The 18918-nt window shown below is 48.2% G+C and overlaps 1 protein-coding gene across 1 annotated transcript in view; it reads right to left on the reverse strand.

Annotated features, from left to right (window-relative positions):
- The window catches only part of NCBP1 (nuclear cap binding protein subunit 1), a 1187216-nt gene that overhangs the window by 877785 nt on the left and 290513 nt on the right, over positions 1-18918 (reverse strand). Inside the window, exon 10 of the mRNA XM_069630359.1 lies at positions 16265-16328. Coding sequence (XP_069486460.1) covers positions 16265-16328 — 64 coding nt within the window. The remainder of the gene's footprint in view (positions 1-16264; positions 16329-18918) is intronic.

The raw sequence follows: 18918 nt of genomic DNA on the forward strand, positions 1-18918 counted from the left end.
CAAAAAGGCACCAAAACCATAAAGAGCCGCTGGAGTGAGCTAAATCTTTTGCTGCCAACCCCTTCTCCAGAGTGCTGCCACAGAAGACAGTCACAGGTCCCCCACCCCTTTCGTCACCCCGACCAAGGAGCAGGAATCCGGGTCTGCATCGTTGCACCTAGAAAGCAACCAGCTACATTTGCATCTTCACTCTTAAGGTACTGTGGGGCTTCGGTGGTACTTAGGCCATTTTCGGTGCTCCTTTGCTTTGTGAGGGCTATTTTCTTAAATTGGAAGTGGACCTCAAATCCACTGTGCAGGCGTTACAGCCTTTGTGCCATCAAGAAGGCTATTCTTGAGCTCCTGTATTCTGTACAAGAACCTCTGGCTGGTTCCCTAACTTTTCCGCTGAAGATCTTCATCAGAACCGGTATGGTCCACTTTACTGTGACATTGCTGGTTTCCCAAAGGTCCACCTTCTTGATTCTACTGGCTTTGGCAATGCTGGTTCCTCCATAGACTTTAATTGTGAACGCTTAGTTGGGAAACGGACTACCTCTCCCTCTGGGAGAGTGACATAATGGTGCCATTACTGACGTCACTGTGCTGGATATGTAAAGCATAGGAAAAGTTACTCACCTGCATAAGTCTTGGGAGGATAGCACAGGAGCAACGTGCTCGCCTTGGAAGCAAGACAGAGCAACACATATTCGATCCCCGGCTCCGCGCTTGGAACCCTCTGGGTATTAAGCGGATTATAAATAACCTATCATAATTGTTTCATCTATACTTTGAATCCATTTTTAAATTCAATGTTAGTCGCTACATTTTAGATTTGCCCGTGTGCCTTGTGTATATATGGGATACATTACTCAACGTAATTGTATTTCTGAAGCCTGTATCTGCTTAGATTCACATGCTATGCATAGGCAGACATCTAGTGGTACCCCGCAGATTACATTTTCTGTTTACGAAACTCGAAAAGGGACGGCGACAGGGCGTGCCAATAATACCATCCCTAGTATGAAGTCTCCTGTACCCATGGTCCTTCACACGTCGATGTCCCTCAGATCATTTTGTTACGGACAAGAGGTAGCCTGAAGTGTAGTGTGAGTAGAGATAATAAAGCAGAGAAGAGTAGATCAAGCCAGAAAACATCCATGCACATTCTATTCCACAGGGGAGGAAGGTTGGGCGCATGTGAATCTAAGCAGATACAAGCATCATAAATACGATTACAGTGAGAAAAGTATCCTTCTGAGGCTTGTGGTCTGCTTAGATCACATGCTCTGCATCGACTAGCGAGCAGTGCCTGGAGAAGGTGGGGGGTTGTGAGAAGGTACAGCGCCAAATAGATGCTTTAGCACCAGTTGTCCCGCCTGTGAATCTGCTGTAGAATGCGCGTCAATGCGGAGTAAAGTTATGTATGGAACTCCATGTAGCTGCTTTGCAAATGGTGTCCAGAGAGAACTTTCCAATGAAGGCCAAAGTAGCTCCTGTACCCCTGGTAGAGTGAGCTCTTGTTAAAGGCAGAGTTTTGTTTGATAGGGAGTAGCAGAGCTGTATGCATTTCACTATGCATATGGAAATGGTGTTCTTTGAAACATGATCACCTTCCCTGCCACATGCTTTGGAGACAAATAGTTGGTCTGTTTTTCTTAGTGGCTTTATAGTAAAGAACCACCCTCCTTACATCTAGTGTGTGTAGTTTTTTGTCAGCTGAGTGAAGGATTTTGAAAGAAAGCGGGTAGTTCAATGAATTGACTAACATGGAACTTGGATATGAACTTCAGTGAAAAACCTGAGGTGTGTTCTTAGTACCAATTTGTAGTTGTGGATATCAAAGAAAGGGTCTTGCACTAACAAATCTTGTAGCTCACTGACTTCTTATGGAGGTGATGGCCACTAAAAAAAGCAGTTTTATATGGAAAGTGTTTAAGGCTGGATTTGTGCATAGGCTCAAAGGGAGGACCTATATGCTTTGTGAGTACCATATTGAGATCCCACCCTGGAGGCAGCTTTGAAAGGGGGAGGGGATGGGGTAAAGTCTCTTCACTGCCTCCATAAAAGCCTTAACAGAGACTTTCCATCAGGACACGTTCTGAGCAGTGGTGTACGTGGCTAGAGCCACTAGGTGAACCTGGATGGAGTTTAATACTGGCCAGAGTCTAGTAAGTGGAGCATGTAATGTAGAATGTGAGATGAGTACATGCATTAGGGTTTACATTTTTTTGACTGGCACCATATTACAAATCTTGATTTCCATGCACCTTGGAGTTAATGACCAAACCAGGACTTCAGGAGCCAAAATCAGATTGATGACGAGGGTGTAAGGTCCCCCCCCCCCCCCCCAACCATGTTGGGTGAGGGCACGGAAGTTTGATTGAGTCGCACATTGCCAGTTGGAGCAGATGTGGAAACCAAGGTTGTCTTGCCTAAATTGGAGCAACCGGGATTAGAGTTACTTGTTCCTGGTTCATCTTGTGCACTATCCTGCTGAGGAGCGGTGTGTGGAAAAGCCTAAGTCAATGTCTCTGACGAGCCAATAGATAAGGTGTTTCCCTTGGATCTGTGTTGGGGGAACCTGAATGCAAAGGCTTGGCATTGTGTGTTTTGGTTTGTGGCAAACAAGTCAAGGAGGATAGCCTCAGAGGGAAAGATGTCGAGTTGCCACTCGTGTTCTTCGGGTAGGGAATCTCTGCTTAGAGAATGTAGTTCCCCTGGAACGTGTTGAGATACTAGGAACATGTTCCGCTTGAGTGCCCACTTCCACATTCTATGGGCTAGCCTGGACAGAGTGTATGTGCCTCCCTGCTTGTTTAAGTAAAACATGGCAGTGGTGCAATCTGTGAAAACTTGCACTGTTAGATCGGTTAGATGCACCTGAAAGGCTTGTAGGGCTGCGAGTACTGATCGCAGCTCCAAAAGGTTTATGTGATTTTGGGCTGTGATCTGTGTCCACAGGGCATGCGCTGTGTGGTGAAGGTACTGGGCTCCCCATCCGGAGAGTGAGGAGTCTGTTGTAACAATCGCTTGCACTGTAGGATTGTGAAAGGGTTTTCCCTTTAAAAGATTTTCCTTTGTTCACCAGCGTGGCGCTTGAACTAGGGTTAGCAAAACCACCACTAGATCGTTCCACTGACTGCTTGCCTGAGACCACAGTTTCGCTATCCACTCTTGCATTGGGCGCATGCGCAACCGTGTGCGTGGAACCAGGTAAACGCATGAAGCCATCATCCAGAGCAAGCGCATTGCTTTGCGTACAGTTATTTGGCGACTGGCCAGATACGGAGGAATTTACAGCAGTAGGTTTTGTACTTGCGTGTGAGAGGATGACTAGCCTCTTTTCCGTCTTTAGGATAGCTCCTAGGAACTGTTTGGTTTTGCTTGAAACATTAGATTTTTCTCATTGATTGAGAATCCCAATTGGAACAGAAGATGGATTGTCCTTTGGGTATTTTGCTTGCACATTTGAGGGGATTCCCTGGTTATCAGCCAGTCGTCCAAATACGGGTAACACTGGGATTGATTCTCTGCGCAAGTGTGCCGCCACTACCGCTCATACCCTTGGAACGGAGGCTATGCCGAAGGGTAGCACCTTGAATTGGTAGTGTTGATTTACTATTTTGAAGCGAGGGAATTTATCACGCAGGGAAGGAACAAGTTACTTACCTGTAACTTTTGTTCTCCAGCATGGGTCTGGCATGGATTCACATGCTCATGAATATTCCCCAGTTAGGCTGGGAATTCTTGGTAAAGAAAAAAATCAGTTTCACTTCTGAACTGTCTTTCTCCTAACAACCAATCAATGGTCACACTGCCCCCAGCCAATGACTGCCCTCTATCTATGCCCCTCCTCTGGCAGCCATCTTCAGATTTGGTAGCACGTAAAGTGGTAGGACCAAGACAAGAGCCACATAGGGTTAGGCGGAAGGGTTCGCTTGTGAATCCATGCCAGACTCATGCTGGAGAACAACAGTTACAGGTAAGTGACTTGTTCCTTCTCCAGCATGGGGTCTGGCATGGATTCACATGCTCATGAATAAAGAATACATAGTACACACATGCACAACCACAGGAGGTGGAAAATGCTCAACATAAGCATCTCTTACCTCCTCACCAGGCTCACCTTCAACCGAACAGGTTGCGCAGCACTGCTTGGCCGACTCTGGACTCCACCCTGGAATCCCTGTCGACGCAGTAGAATCTCGTGAAGGTGTGCATAGACCTCCACGTCGCCACCCTGCAGGGGCACACCAGACAGGAACACCGTAGTTGCAGCGATCGCTCTGGTTGAATGGACTCGGACAGCCAGGCAACGGTCGGTTTGCCAACCAGTGACGATGGGTGATACAGCCAGAGAGCCACCTGGAAATGGATGCCTTGGAGAGGGCCTTCCCATGGTTCACAGGGCCAAAGTCCATGAAAAGTTGCGACGTCATCCGGAAACTGTGCGGTCCACATAGAACTTCAGCGCTCTAGCCACATCCAGCGAGTGCAACGTCCTCCGAGCCGACGAAGGCGTCGGGAAGAATACAGTTAACACCAAGGGCTTGTTTAGATGTTCGACAGCACCTTTGGCATGAATGAGGGTTGTGTTCGTAGCACAACCCTCTTCTCGTGGAATGTCAAGTAAGGTGTTTACATGAGGGGGCATGGATCTCTCCCACTCGCCGTGCAGAGGTGATGGCCACAAGCACAAGAAAAGCTGTTTTCCACGACAAAAACTTCAGTGGCACCAAATGCATTGGCTCGAACGGAGGACCCATGAGCCTAGTCAGCACCACATTGAGTTCCCACGCCAGGGCTGGAGCTTTCACCGGCAGGAACGAATGGAACAGTTCTTTAATAAACCTTTAATAACCAGATGGTGTGACCATAGCGACAACCGCCCCGGAGATCTGGTGTAGCGCGAGATAGCAGCCAGATGGACCTTGATGGAGGCATGGGCCAGTCCAGCCTTGGCCCACGACAGCAAATATGGCAATACCTGCGGAGCCGTGACTCAGAGGATCACGCTTCTGTGCACAGCACCAAACGGCAAACCTCTTCCATTTATGTCCATAGCATTTAAGAGTAGACTATGCTCTGGCCTTAGCAAGCACTGCAGTCCGCTGGAAGATCGTAGCCCCCGAATACTAATGCTGCAGGAACCAGGCCTGCAGGTTCAGCGATCTTTGGTCGTGGAGCAGAATTGCGCCTCCTTCCCTGGCAAGATGATCTCCGACCACCGGAAGCTTGACTGGAGGGGCCGCTGACATGTCGAGAAGATAGGTGTACCATATCGGTCTCAGCCACGCCGGTGCGTCAAGACCTAGAAGGTACGTGTACCACCGAGTTGATTGACTAGTCGAAGCAGCAAAGGCAGAGGAGGGGCGGGGGTGGTAACATACAGAAACGGCAGTCTCAGGGGAATGAGAATGCATACCCCCCCAATGGGGAAACCTGCTGGCGAACCTCTGGCACTTTCATTGCTGTCTCAAATAGATCTGGGGGATTGCCCCATCTGCGGAACAGGCAATCCACTTGGTCCTGACGAAGCTCCCACTCGTGACAAGAACGCAGTTCCCCACTGAGAGAGTCTGCAATGGTTTTCTTCACTCCTGCCAGATGAAACGGGATGAGGAAAATCCCCTGGGCGACAGCCCAGTGCCACAGTCCCTGCGTTTCTTTGGAGAGCGCCGGGGACCTGGTGCCCCCCAGCTTCCTGATGTAGAACATTGTGGTGGTGTTGTCTGTGAAGACCTGCACCACCCTGCCCTTGAGGGATGGAAGAAAAGACTTGAGGGCCCAAAACACTGCCCGCAGCTCCAACACGATGTGCAACATCTCCTCCGGTAGCCACCGGCTTCTTGCATGAAGACTTCCTGTGTGAGCTCCCCATCCTTCCAGGGAGGCATCCGTCGTGACAGTCTCCTTGTGAGGTGGGGTCGGGCAATCTGCCCCTACGGACAGATGTGCACAAACTTCCCACCACTGTATCGCTCAACGGAAACTGTTACATCGTGATATTGTCCTCGAAGCTTCCCGACACTTGTATCCAACGGGTGTCGAGGAACTCCTGAAGTAGACACATCCGTAGCTTGCACAGCCGAATGAGGTATATGCATGACAACATCATGCCGAGCAGAGAGTTGATGGACCCCACCCATGCGATCTTTTTGCCCGCTGGCACCAGCGTGTGCAGGTACTTTTGGGCACATGGCTCCACTCTTCGTAGGGCTTGGACTCCTTGCTCACTGTGCTTAGAGAGGCTCAGCTTCACCTCACTGATGATGCCCAACAAGGCTGAAACACGTGTATGGGGTTGCTGATGGTACTCTTGTTCAGAGAGGAATTGCCATAGCATTTCGGTGCTGGACTGCCCTTGTGGGTGGGACAAAGACTGATATGCAAATGGGTATTTCCCATCTGTGAAGGTATAGTGAGCAAAAAGCAATGGCTGCGAACTCTCAATGTGGTTAATAACCACTGAACAGGTTATCATGCCTTGTTCTTTCGAGAGAGGGGCGCCTGCTACCTTTTTTGTATTTTTGGACTTCCTTTTAGTTAGCTGCCTATGAAGGCGGACTGGGTCTAATTATTATTCGCACTGCCTGTTTTCCTCCCCATCTAGGTGGTATACACATTTCGTGCGTCTAACTCGTTAGTATATATTGTATTGGTTTGGTATGTGTTGTTTACTTGAGTTTTATTGTGATTTCTCGCTACGGTCAATGTTACAAAGGCCTTGTAATAAATGTGTATATATTTTTAATATAACACCTGCTTGGAGTAATTTGTAAGTGTCCTTGCTTTGTGTGCTCATTGCGGGCTTTCAGTCACCCTCACCCCTCTTGAGACCTAGTCTTGACCGCCGCGATCGCTACCCCGATTGGTCTGGCTTGTCCAGAGGTTACCCTTTTCCAAGAAACTAGGCTGGCCTTCTGAGCCTCTGCTCCTCCAGGGCAGAGTTCAGAAATCCGTCTTAACAGCTGCTTCACTACTGCTACCAATATAACTGTAGTACAGGCTTGTACCAAAGGTGAAAATGTACTACCACTTGTAGACTTAATTGTGGTAGTGTTCCCTAAGGGTACTGCAGAGGATTCTGCCCAACATCCTGCCGACAACGTCCTCCTCCGAAGGTCTTGCAGCGGCCCCTGTTGGTCTCCTGGGACGAAGAGCGGGAGGGTTGGCGCTAAGAGGAACCCTGCCGAACCTCTTGGCGGATCCTTGGTACTTGCTGCCTGATTTCCGAAAGGACCGCGTCCATTGTTGAAGATTGCCCAAAGCACGCGCCGGCTCCATGTACGTCTTTATGGCTTGGAAAGTCATCCACATCCTTCCCAAACAAGTTGTCCCTGTCGAAGGGCATGTCCAGCACCTTCGACTGAAGGTCTTGCTGAAAGTTGGTGGCCTTGAGACAGGCACAACAACGAAGGCAAACTGTTGCCCATCTGGCGGAACTCCGCATCAGCGATGTCCGTGGCCACCGTGATGGTGTGGTCCGACGCCACTTCGCCTTCCTGCAGAATCTCCAACGCTTCCGACCTCTTGTCGTCGGGAAGGAAGTCCAGGATGGGAGCGATCTTGAACCATAAATCCCGGTCGTAACGAGCCACGATGGCATCGACAGTCTTGATGGTAGTTGCTGCCGATTATTTGACCCGTCGTCCCATGGCATCTAACTTCATGCCCTGTCTGGTGGGGTGGCCGCCGCCGAGACCAAACCACCCGAGGACTTCTTCCTGTTCTTCCCCAGATTCTGTAGTGTCCACTGGCCAGGAAGGCTGGGCCTGTAAGCACTGGGGCGCAGAGTCTGGCACCCTGTACTTACTCGAGGTAATCCCTCTTCGCCGGAGCCGTGGAAGGGTTCTTCATGAGCGCCAAACCCTCGTCCCAAATGTCATCCAGGAGTGGGAACGAGGGGATGTCTTCGCCTCTGTGCTGATATAAGAAGCCGCCCTCCTTTGTAGCGAGCTGAAAACAGTCTGATGCTCTGGACATCATGTGGAACAAGCCAATCTCGTTCGGCGACGAAGATCTGGGCGGCAGCGACAGGAGGTCCCCTAAACTGTCCTCCGTGCCCGTGGTCGCGGTGTCCAGGTTAGTCTCATCCCTCGTGGGGTGGAGGTGGGGGGACAGGGGCAGGCGAAGGGTGGCGAAGAGTTGGAGGGTGCACCCTCTTCTAGGCCGGGGGTTCCCCTGTGGGGGTGTTGGCCGTCGCTGGCGCCGCAGGCGGGGCCACCGGCGCAATAGGCATCCTCGTCTGAATCTCCGATACCAGCGTATGCAGTGCCGAAAGGATGTCCACCAAGATGTCTCTAGGAGGTACCTGAGGTGGGGGTGGCAGCTGAGGTGCAGGCAGAATAGGCAGCTGGGCCACCAGCTGGGAGCCCAGGCAGTAGTCACCTTGCTGCTCTTCAACGGTGTCCTCGCTGTCAACTTTGTAGTTGCGCTCGTGTTAAGGCCTGCTTCCTAGGTTTCCCTCCTCCTGGATGGTTTTCAGACTGGTGAGATCATCCTCAGAGGAGCTATCCGTACCCTGGAGGGCCACCGCAAACCCCCCCCCCTCCCCTACTTTGCTTCCAGCAGTGAAGGTCTTGCGGAGATAACTGGCATCTTCTCCGTGGTCTTCTCTATGGGCCGGAACAGAGCCTCCCTCCTGGGAGGAAGGAACACCCTGGCCTTTAGGGTCGGGTCCTGCGGAGCTGTCCGAGGCCTTCTCCAGAGACGGCGCCACCCCCTTGAAGGCTAGGCCTTCGGTGGGTGCACCTGGGCCTTCAGGGTTGCGGTCGGAGCCTTGTCCTGCTTGGCCTTCTCCTTAGGGGGAGGGTCTGAGCCCCACTCCCCCTTGGACTTCTCAGCTAGGACGGACTTGGGCCTCTCCATGAGTTTGCCCGGATGGTTAGACTTCCTCTTGGCCAAAGATCCTGAGCATTGACTGGTGACGGAGGCTGGAGATGTTGAACGCGCCCTGCCGCCAAAGAGCCCATCGCAACGGGGCTCCCGGTGGCAGTGGACTCGCGGTGCTTAGACTTCTTTTGGACCCCCGCGGGAGGGGCACCCTCAAAGGACTTAGAAGCCTGCTCAGCCTTCTTGGAACCTGGAGAGGCATGCTGCTGGGATCCACCCAGAGCAGGGGCCTTGGCCTGTAGCCACTCGTTCAGCCGCCTGTGCCGATCCTTCATAATGAGGGGCTCTCTGACAAAACCCACTATCCTCCTCTGTGTGTGCCGGGTACAGGCAGTAGAGGCACTCTGAATGCTTGTCGTCCGAAAAGACATTGCACAAGCCGCAGCTGGAGCAAATCCTGAACAGGGAAGTTGAATCCTTTTCCTCCGACATGGTCCATGCGGCGTATGCCCGAGTGTCTTCTGGAAGCCTCCACGAAGAAACCTGATGAAATCCATGCTTGAGGGCCGCTGAATAATTTGAAAATGGGTTCCCGTTAATCAGAAGATTGATCGATGGAGCACAAGGCCAGATTGGGCGAAAGAGAATAAACTCAGTCAAAGAAAAACAAATGCAAAAATGTAGTATAAGCTCGAGAGCTAAACACGAGAACTCCCAACACTTAAACGTGTGGTAAAAATCTGAAGATGGCTGCCAGAGGAGGGCTTAGGTAGAGGGCAGTCATTAGCTGGGGGCAGTATGACCCAGAGACCAGTAAATGGTTGTTAGGAGAAAGACAGTTCAGAAATTAAATAAACTGATTTTTTTCTTTACCGAGGATTCCCAGCCTGAAAGAGAATAATCATGAGCATGTAAATCCATGCCCGACCCCATCCTGGAGAACAATGAAATATGAAAGTATGCATCTTTCATGTCCAATGTTGTCATGTAGTCCCTCTGTTTTAGCAGTGGGAATACTTCCTGTAGCGTTGTCATGCAAAACTTCCGAGGCTTGACATAAGTGTTCGGAGGGTGCAGATCTAGGACAGGGCTCATTGTCAGAACTTTCTTTGGCAAAAGGAAGTACATTTAATAGATGCACTGGTTTGCCGGGACGATTTCTATGGCATCCTTTAGTAGCAATGCTTGGACCTCTTCCAGCAGAATGTGCTGTTCCTCCTGCGGCATTGGTCTTGGCGGTTGGCTGGGAGGCGTTTGCTTGAGTTCTATGCAATAGCTTCACGCCACAGTGAAAAATACCGACTTGTTGGACGGGATACCCTCCCATGCGTGGGTAAAATGAAAAATGCAACCTACTGTAGAGGCATGGGAGGGGACCTGTAGCGGGCGGTCATTGCTTTGGAGGGGTGTGCCTCTGGAGGAGGATCTGCCTCTAGTTCTCGACCTTCTGTCCCCCCCTTGGAAAAAAGTGTTGGGACCCCAAGATGACTTCCTCCAGCCCTGTTGTAGTTTGAGGATCGCTGGGAATTTTGTCCTCTAAAACGGCGTGTATTAAAACCGCCTCGCTGCACAAAGGATTTGTTTGTGAGATGTCCCATGGATTTGAGGGCGTCATACTCTTCCTCTGCACTTTTCAGTGCATCCTCGAATGCTTTCCCAAATAAGGCGTTCGGCTCAATTGGCATATTAAAAAGTGGGGCTTGGTTTTCGAACTTGAAACCTGATTGACTTAACCATGAATGGTGTTTAATGAGGGTACTATCCAGCCTGCATGGTCTGCCTCGTCCAGATTGTTTTTTAGGATGCAGCTTGCCACCCGTTTACCTTCATCTACGGTTTGTAAAAGCTACGTCTTTAGGGGCTCTGGGGCCGAGGCCATCTGTTATGAGATCTCGTCCCACTTGTAGTGTTGTTAGCTATCCTATCTTGATAAACAGCAGAGGAAGCTACTTTCCGTTGTAGTTTTGACTCTCCTTGTCAGAAGGGGCTTCGGCAGAGGCTAAAGGTGTGCCTGTTCTCTTCCTTGTGGTAGTCTCCACAAGAGAGTCAGACTTTAGCTCCCCCCAATGTACACTGGGTCCGACAGGGCTGGTCCTAAACATCTTCTCAATGTGAGGGTTGACTGCCCTTGTCAGGTTGGGGCCAAGTAAAGAAGCCTGAAAGCGCCTTTGGATGGATTGGAGCAGTGGAATGAACTGTGCTGCAGATCTCTTATCCCTGAGGATGTCCTCTACAAAGTCTTTATCAACTTTTGCCTCCTGGCTATCGATTTTAAAGTGTTCTGCAGATTTTAAAAGATGATACTGCAGCTGGTTATCCAACAGAGAATCAGCCACTGGTTGGTCAATATGGTATGGGGATTGAATGATGTATACATCGTCTCAGTATTGGTCTGTATCATCGAAGTCCCCTTTGTCTGCTATAGAGCCAAGGTCCTGTGAACCTGAAGTGTTAAAGTAATAAAGGTCGTCCAGTATGATTTGAGATGAAGTACTAGGTTTTGCAGTGTCTAGTCGTGGTCTTTAGGCATCAGGCTGCTCTTTAGCTCCTTCGCCTTGACAGGGACCTTGGAGGCTGGACAGTTGATCAGGATGCTGATGAAAAAAAGTTAGCCAAGCTAGACATTCTCCTCAACTATCAATCTGTTCAGAGGTCCATTAGGAGGAGCTTGGTATAACTGGGAGCAGGATCAGAAAAAGCTTTGAAGAGGGTGGATTGTGGTGCATTGCCCCAGAGAGAGGGGTTCACTAGGGACAGAGTACTCTTTATACCATGAAACTGTCGATTTTGAGGCTAGAAGCGTCAATGTTTTGGAGATTTTCAATGTTTTGGATTTGAAAAGAGTTTCAGGGATGTATTTCTTAACAAGTTCTCATTTTCGAACTAATAGAAGGAGCCATTGACTCCTCTTTCAACGCATGGTCGCCAGTACCCCTGGACCCATGGGAGGTACCCAGGGATTTGCTTGCAATGTTAGAAACAGACTTCAGCATCTGTTTTGGGGGCCTGTCATGTGGTAAGCGCAATTTCCCAGAGGACAGACTATTCAGACCTTACCTTCGACACCACATGTGGCTTATCGCTCAACGACGCGGTCGACCATTGGCCATATGAGGTGGGTTTAGTGTGGCGTGCAGTGCGGGTGCGTGAGCCACCAGGTGTAGTCTCTGTAGCAGAACTACTGGCCTGCCTGTGGAGTCTGGGTGCTTGCACGCGGGAAACAGTCTGGTCTCGATCACCCTCAGTGTCACTTAGTACGTCGATGCTGCCATAGTTGGCGGCTCCCTCAACGTCCATTGCGGCTTTGGCCTGCATGGCGTGGTGGGCCCAGCGTTTAGTTTTCCGGTCTTTTAATGTTTTTGGCCAAAACAGGTTTGCAGGACTTGCACTGTTTTTTTCAGAATGAGCCCTAGGAAGGCAGAGATTGCACACCCTGTTTGAATCCTTCCAGGGAAACTTCCTACTATAGAAAGAACAACATTTAAATGGTGCGTTTTCCACAATATGGAAAGATGGCAGCTTGGTGATGTGAAAGGAAGAATAGGAAATAGGCATTCTCTAAATGATATGCATGACCTCCCCCACTGTCCCTACGGTGCAGGGCAAGGCCCATTGGGGCCTAGTTAGGCCACAAAGTTTGTCGAGACAGGTGACTAGTCACCAACGGGTGGTCTTGTCCTCAAAAGCAGTCGCAAGAGATCTTGCGGTCGTCAAAAGGATAGAAAGAAATTCTAAAAATGTAAACTTCGTATGAATAAAGGCGTTAGCCAGAAGAAGGATCTGAGGAACCTCAACTTGACACTAGGGATAGTATTACTGGCACATGCTGTCGACGTCCCTTTTCAAGTTGCAAAAACAAAATCTAACACTGCGGCTACCACTAGAGGTCGGCCAATGCATAGCATGTGATCTAAGCAGATACACAAACCTCAGAAAAATAAATATATTTTAATATAAGTGTTTTTGTTAGGTCCTTGTATGAACTGACTTTTGTACTGCTTTACAGCTTCCGTTACTCCCTCCTAAGATAAGCATTACTGATCAGTCCCTCTACCAACTTGTGTAGTACAGGCCTATATTAAGAGTTGGGGCTCTTATACAGAGAGATAAGTCTTATGCAATCCTACTCCAGTTGGATTTTAGAATAACGTACACAACTCCGCTCTTCCGTCCGTGCCCTTTCCCTCGACCGCAGTCTTTTCGCAGCGGGAGCGGCCAAGCTCTTGGTAAACTCTACATTGGAGGGATAGTGCCCCTTATTGAGCCAGCCTTCTGTTTCCATCTTTGAGTGTCTTGCAACTAAGACCGACAGATAGTGCAGTTGAACGGTGTGGTGGGTGTTAGGCAAGATTGGATGCAGTAACCCTGTGGGAAACTACACCAGCTTTGTCCTCTTTGTAACAGGTAAACCACCTATTGGTATAGGTCTGTACTACACAATCTGTTAGAGTGACTGAGCAGCCAGACTTATCTCAAGAGGGTAAATGTGAGCTGTAGCTGGGCAACACAGATTCAAAAAAAGTCTTGCAATGTTTTTTAGATAGTATGTAGCAAAAAGAATCACTGTTGGGCCACAAGCTGTCAGGCTTGTGAAGGGCAGAGCAGAAATCAACTCGACAAAAAGCAGCTACTGTAGGTCACCAGTGAGAACACGCAAGCTACAGACACAAGAAGTACCAGTTAGTCAAGACAGTACCTTAGGTTGATAGAATAGGATCCAGCTGGCTTCTGTTCTGGTTGCAGTCTTGCAGATCCCCGGTTCCTGGGCCTCAGTCTTGGGGACAAGAGCTAGGCAGTCTGCAGGACTCCTGCACTGCAGTTTTTAGGTTGGCGGCGGCTACATTTCAGCTACCAGTCAATAGCACCCCTGCAGTTCCTTGACACTTGATAGACTTCTCTTGCTTCTGGGGTCCAGCACTCTGTTGAAGTGGGTAAAGCTTGGGTCGCCCCGCTTCGGGAGGGTCCTCAGGATCTTCTTGAAGCTCGTTTCCGGCTTAAAGAAAATGCACTTGATTCTGGGTTTCCTGAACCCTGACACTCTGTTCCAGCAGCAGCTAAGTACAGCCAGCAGGCAGAGGTTTTCCAGCAAAGTTAGTGTTGGGGTCAGTTGTACCCACCAGCCCAAGGGAAGAAGTCGTCCGTTCCGGGCATCTCTACTCAATACGAAATTGGAGCTTCCACACTGCAGCAGAGATTCACTGTGCAGTTCAACGGTCCAGGAGGGTGCAGCAAGCTGCTCTTCCAGTTTCCTTTGTCAGATGTTTCGTCCGGTGGTAGACTCTGCCTTCTGTTCAAGAGACCTCACCTTTTATGCAGGTTTCTCCCATTCATGCACAGCCTAGCTGTCACTTACACAGCAGGGGGGCTGTCCAGGACAGCCAGCCATTCAGCCAATCACGACTGGATGCATTCAGGTTACCAGGGAAACCAAGGATAAGGAGTTTCGGGCACCTCCCTCGCTTTCTGCCCGCCGAAGACAGAAGGTTAAACCTGGTTTGGCGCGCAGAGTAAAACCCAAGACCGACCTCACAACCAAGAAATAGCGAAAAAAGAAGACCAGGCCATTTTGACAAAAACCGGCACCCATGGGTGCATTACTGCAGCTGAGGTCTCAGCCTGCTGTAAAAACGCTCAATGGTAGGATAATTAAACCACTGCCACCAGCCATTTACAGTCGTGGGGGTAACAAAAATGTTACATAAGTAGGAAAAGAGGCTACCAACTACCCACTCCCACCCACCCCCAGCCCTTCCACAGAAGATAGGTGTACTTGACCTACATAGGAAAAACAGGCAAGAAAAGTCAATTTCACTTTACTATTCTTGGGAACAGTAGTTCACCCAAGATAAGGTATTTAAACCTTATGAGAAATTCAAAGGTCTTCTCTGCGACACTGCAGTGAAGGTGCTGTTTCACAATACAAAAGTAGAGGCCTATGGAGTTTGGCAGACTCCAAAAACAACAGTCCAAATCAGATCAAAAATACATGGGTAAGAAAAAGGTCTCACTCCACGGTAAAAATTAAAAGTCCTAAAGTCCAGCTAAAGAGCTGGGGGTTTCTAAGGTTGAAGGGAATTAGCACAGAAATGAGAATTCTCCCTAAAAGTGGGGTACAGGCAGTATATGCAGTCTGAGTGCTTATCGCCCTCATATTTTTCAGGCCAAAATTGGTACAGGGTTTAAAAAGGGGTCTCCTTTTGCCCTTTATACCCAACCACACCTCGAAGCCGTGGACGATGTTGTAGAAATGTTTGTTTTAAAAAAAAGATTTTAACCTAGACTATCTGTAGAAAATGCGGTTAGAATCGGAGGGGTAGAGGGTCTAGTCTAGGTGTACTCGAGGTCCCATTGGTGGGGATCAAAATCACCCATAAGGTTAGGCTACACAATGTAGCTGCTTCTTGCCTGGGGCAAGGGGAATCCAAAAAGTACCAGAGGATTCCCAGCCAGAAGACTGGGAATATTCACAGCATGTGAAAGATCCAATGATGAGAAATTTTAATTGGAAATAAAATAAATCACAAGGATTTAGTAAAGGCCTTTGACTTGGAAGCAAATTATGAAGGACCAGTACCCCAAATTCTGGATAGTTACCCATCAACCTCAAACTCCAACAGTTCGCCATTACACTGTGGCTTGAATTGTGGATCCAAACAAGCATTGTTTTGGCAAATCCTACACACCATCATTGCTCAGTTTGCCAGACTACAAAAGTGGTAGACTACCCCAAAAGGCTAGGTAACTGCCCATCTGTACGCAACAAACCAGCCCAAACATATTTCAGCCTCATTCAGCATCAGTAAGGTGTAGCTTGGGTCCAAGCAAAGCAAGTTCTGGATCGACGTCTGGGCAAAGATATCCTGTTTGGGTGAATTTTGTAACACTGAAGCAAACAACATTTGGTTTTTTCAACTATCACCCTAAGAGAGGCAGTTATGTACATATTTGGTTCTAGAATAAAGTAACGAGTGAGGCAGTCAATTTAAGACTAAAACTGTTTGTCTACAATCACTGAAAACAAGTAATTTTGAGTGACGGTCTTCGGTACATTCAATGACAAAACAAACCTACTGCTCACCTCCCACTCACTACATCCCCTCACCAATAACAGAGCTAGTGATCCCAGCTTATCGCAATAGGACACCAACTCAAAGGCTATTTCTCCTTTTGCACCAGATTTGAGCACCTTTTCACAAGTATGACATTGTGGCTCAGGAACAAATTCGAGAGCTGATCACATTACCTGTAGACAAAAATAGGTGAAGATGCCCAAAGGACAAATTATTTCTGCAAAGCTAACCTAGATGTCAATTTAGTTGCTGGCCATCTAGATTGCTAGAGCAGGATTAGGTCAGCAAAAATGTACTTTACTGGATTAATTTCAGTTTAGAAAGAACACATTTTTAAGTATAGAAACAAGTTGGAAGCATTTATGATCATCACATACCTCAACTATATGATAGTTCAACGGAATCTTATTCTTTCCTGGGTAACTCAAAAGTTGTGCAGCACTGGGAAGAAAGGAAAAAACGCTCTTAATTTGAGTAATCAAACTCAACGGGTGCTAAGAGCAATGCAGATAATATTCCGCAGAGTATGCCTCCAGAGCTCTCCTGCCCACCCTCTTCATCCCCTGGTGATTAAAGAGCAGCAACTGGCGACAATTTATAGCAATATACAGTCAGCCACAGATCATCACTGAAGAGCTGCGCTCTGCATATGTGAAGATATTTATTAGCATCATTCTCCATTTGAACTTAAACAGCCAAGTTAAATCATGCCAATGATCTGGGGCAATTACCGACTTCAGCAGTATTTTGAACTAGCATGTAGCCAGAAAAGAGGAATAATTAAGGTGCAACAAGAAAATAACTGGTAAAGGCATAGACAAAAGGATGGCTCAAAAAAAGACTAGACTAAATAGTGGTCAAGTCAAAACTTCCACAAAGTGTCAGAAAACAAAAAACAGGTCATGTGGTCACCAACTCCTGTTGTACAAGGGCCCAGATATTTTTTAAAAAAATGGTTAACATTGAATCATTTTCACTTTATTCAGATAATAAAAATCAAAGTACAAGTCTTTGCGTGCAAAACATTACCTACAAAAATGAACACCATGCAATACAAATTTATCGAAAAACACAGGTGTATAAAATGTTACTGTTAGGGAGAATTGTAATAAATGGCTAATTTCCCTTAACTAATGAGTCCCTCAGCAGCTTTGCTGGATTGAGGATTTATTTTTTCCACCTGGTAAGAGTGAGCTTTTTTCCCCACTCTTACATGTGTTTTTCTGTGTGTGTTTTCACTTTGTGTGATCTTGAGCACTGGAGCCTCGCCTATACCAGGGCCTCATATTTTGATGTGTGTTACACAGCACCTTCAGTGCAGTGACACAGGGTTGTCTTTGAGACTTTACCCCCCCCCCCCCCCGCCCCACTCTGACCATTTTTTGGGGCAGACTACTGTCCCCCAGAAAAGGGTAAAGCTGCCATTAACTTTAGTCACTTTAAACCACAACCAGTACACCCCATCTTACATGGAGTATTGGAAAGGGTTAACTCTTATCCCTTTGTCTGTGCCTCTTGGAGCATTGTTTCGCTCCCTTTACATTAAGACTTGGCTGGTGGCAGTGGTAACTACCCTAACTTTTCTACCGCGATTATCTTTTATAAACGTGGTGTTGTTTTAGGCTATTATAGTAGCCTCGAACATTCACCCGCTTGACCAAATACATTTTATTTTGGCTCCGGCTGGGTTTATTCGCCATTTCCTTTTGTTAAAGTCCTTCTTGTGTTTTTCTCTGTGCGCCAAACCGGGGAGGATTCCTTTGTTTGCTGTCTTTTCGCAGGCTTCTGCACAGAAGCCCTCCTTAAGGCGCCTGAAAGTCTAGGTAGGCAGGATGTGAGGGAGGGTCTTCGGGCCCCTGCCATGGGTTCCCTTGGTAACCCAAGTCGCTCTCCTGCTTGATTGGTTAAGGGGACTGTCCTTGCCAGGACAGCCACCCTGCTGTGTGATTGACAGCCAGGCTTGGGGAAAACTGCATAAAAACAGGTCTGTGGGACTGGAAAGGCAGTCGCCACTGGAACGAAAGAACCAACGAGGAACTGGCAGAAGAGGACCCCAACGACGACTGAACCGCCCGGTGAAGCCCTGCTGCAGGTCTGAATCTCCAGAATCTGCCGACCGAGAAGATCCTCCAGGAAACTTCTTCCCTTGAGCTGGTGGGACCAACCAGTTTGCCCAAACTGCAAGACAGGACCCCTCTGGTCGAATTCACGGGACAGAGCTACAGTGGGCCGGATAGCGAGGAAGGTCGGACCATGCTTGCGTTTTTAGGAACGCACCTTTTATTAGTTGCTTTGCTCTTCTGCTGGTTTCTTCCCTGGTTAGTGCAGGACCCTCCAGTCTTCCTACTTCGTGTCAGTCCGACAGTCGCTTCAGGAACCGTGAGCCTGCAGGAACTACCAGGAACTTCCACCTCAGCTACAGCTTCCTCTCCGTTTTAAGGTACTGTGCAAATCTGGTTGTCCGTTTCATTCAACCGCGGTGAAAGTGTTTGAAATCTTTCTCCAATCCGGGGGCTTGTCCTTCTCTTCTCTTTGAACTAACTTTTGTATCAACCAACCTCGTCCGGAAACCGTGCCACAAACTTTACCACAAACTGCACTGAACTGTGATCTTGAGCAAAAGACTTTTGACCCATTGACGTTAGCCCTAAACCTTTTCCATCTGATCTCCTCACTGAAGTTCTCTTGTTAACTGCCCTCAGGTACTTACCTGTTGGTTTGATCTAATTTCTAATAACTTTTGTCTTTCCCTCCCTTTTAAATTGCTGGAGTGCCATTTTGCTCCACTTCATTTTGTGAGCTTAACTTGTCTGGAATTTAAGGGAAGTGGTGTATTAAGATTGTGATTTTTGACTTGCTTATAATAGTGTAATATTATACAAATGAAGAGTGAAATAAATGTATATGTTTTTACTTGGAAACCTTGAGTCAGTGTTTGCCAAAATCATAGTAATTGCTGTCCTTTGTGTAAGTAACTATCTTGTACTGCTCACTTATTCTTGAGGCAAGTCTGGCTGCTCCGCTACTGCTA

This window comes from Ambystoma mexicanum, chromosome 6q (genome assembly GCF_040938575.1).
Source record: "Ambystoma mexicanum isolate Mex_15411 chromosome 6q, UKY_AmexF1_1, whole genome shotgun sequence".
Classification (NCBI taxonomy): Eukaryota; Metazoa; Chordata; class Amphibia; order Caudata; family Ambystomatidae; genus Ambystoma; species Ambystoma mexicanum.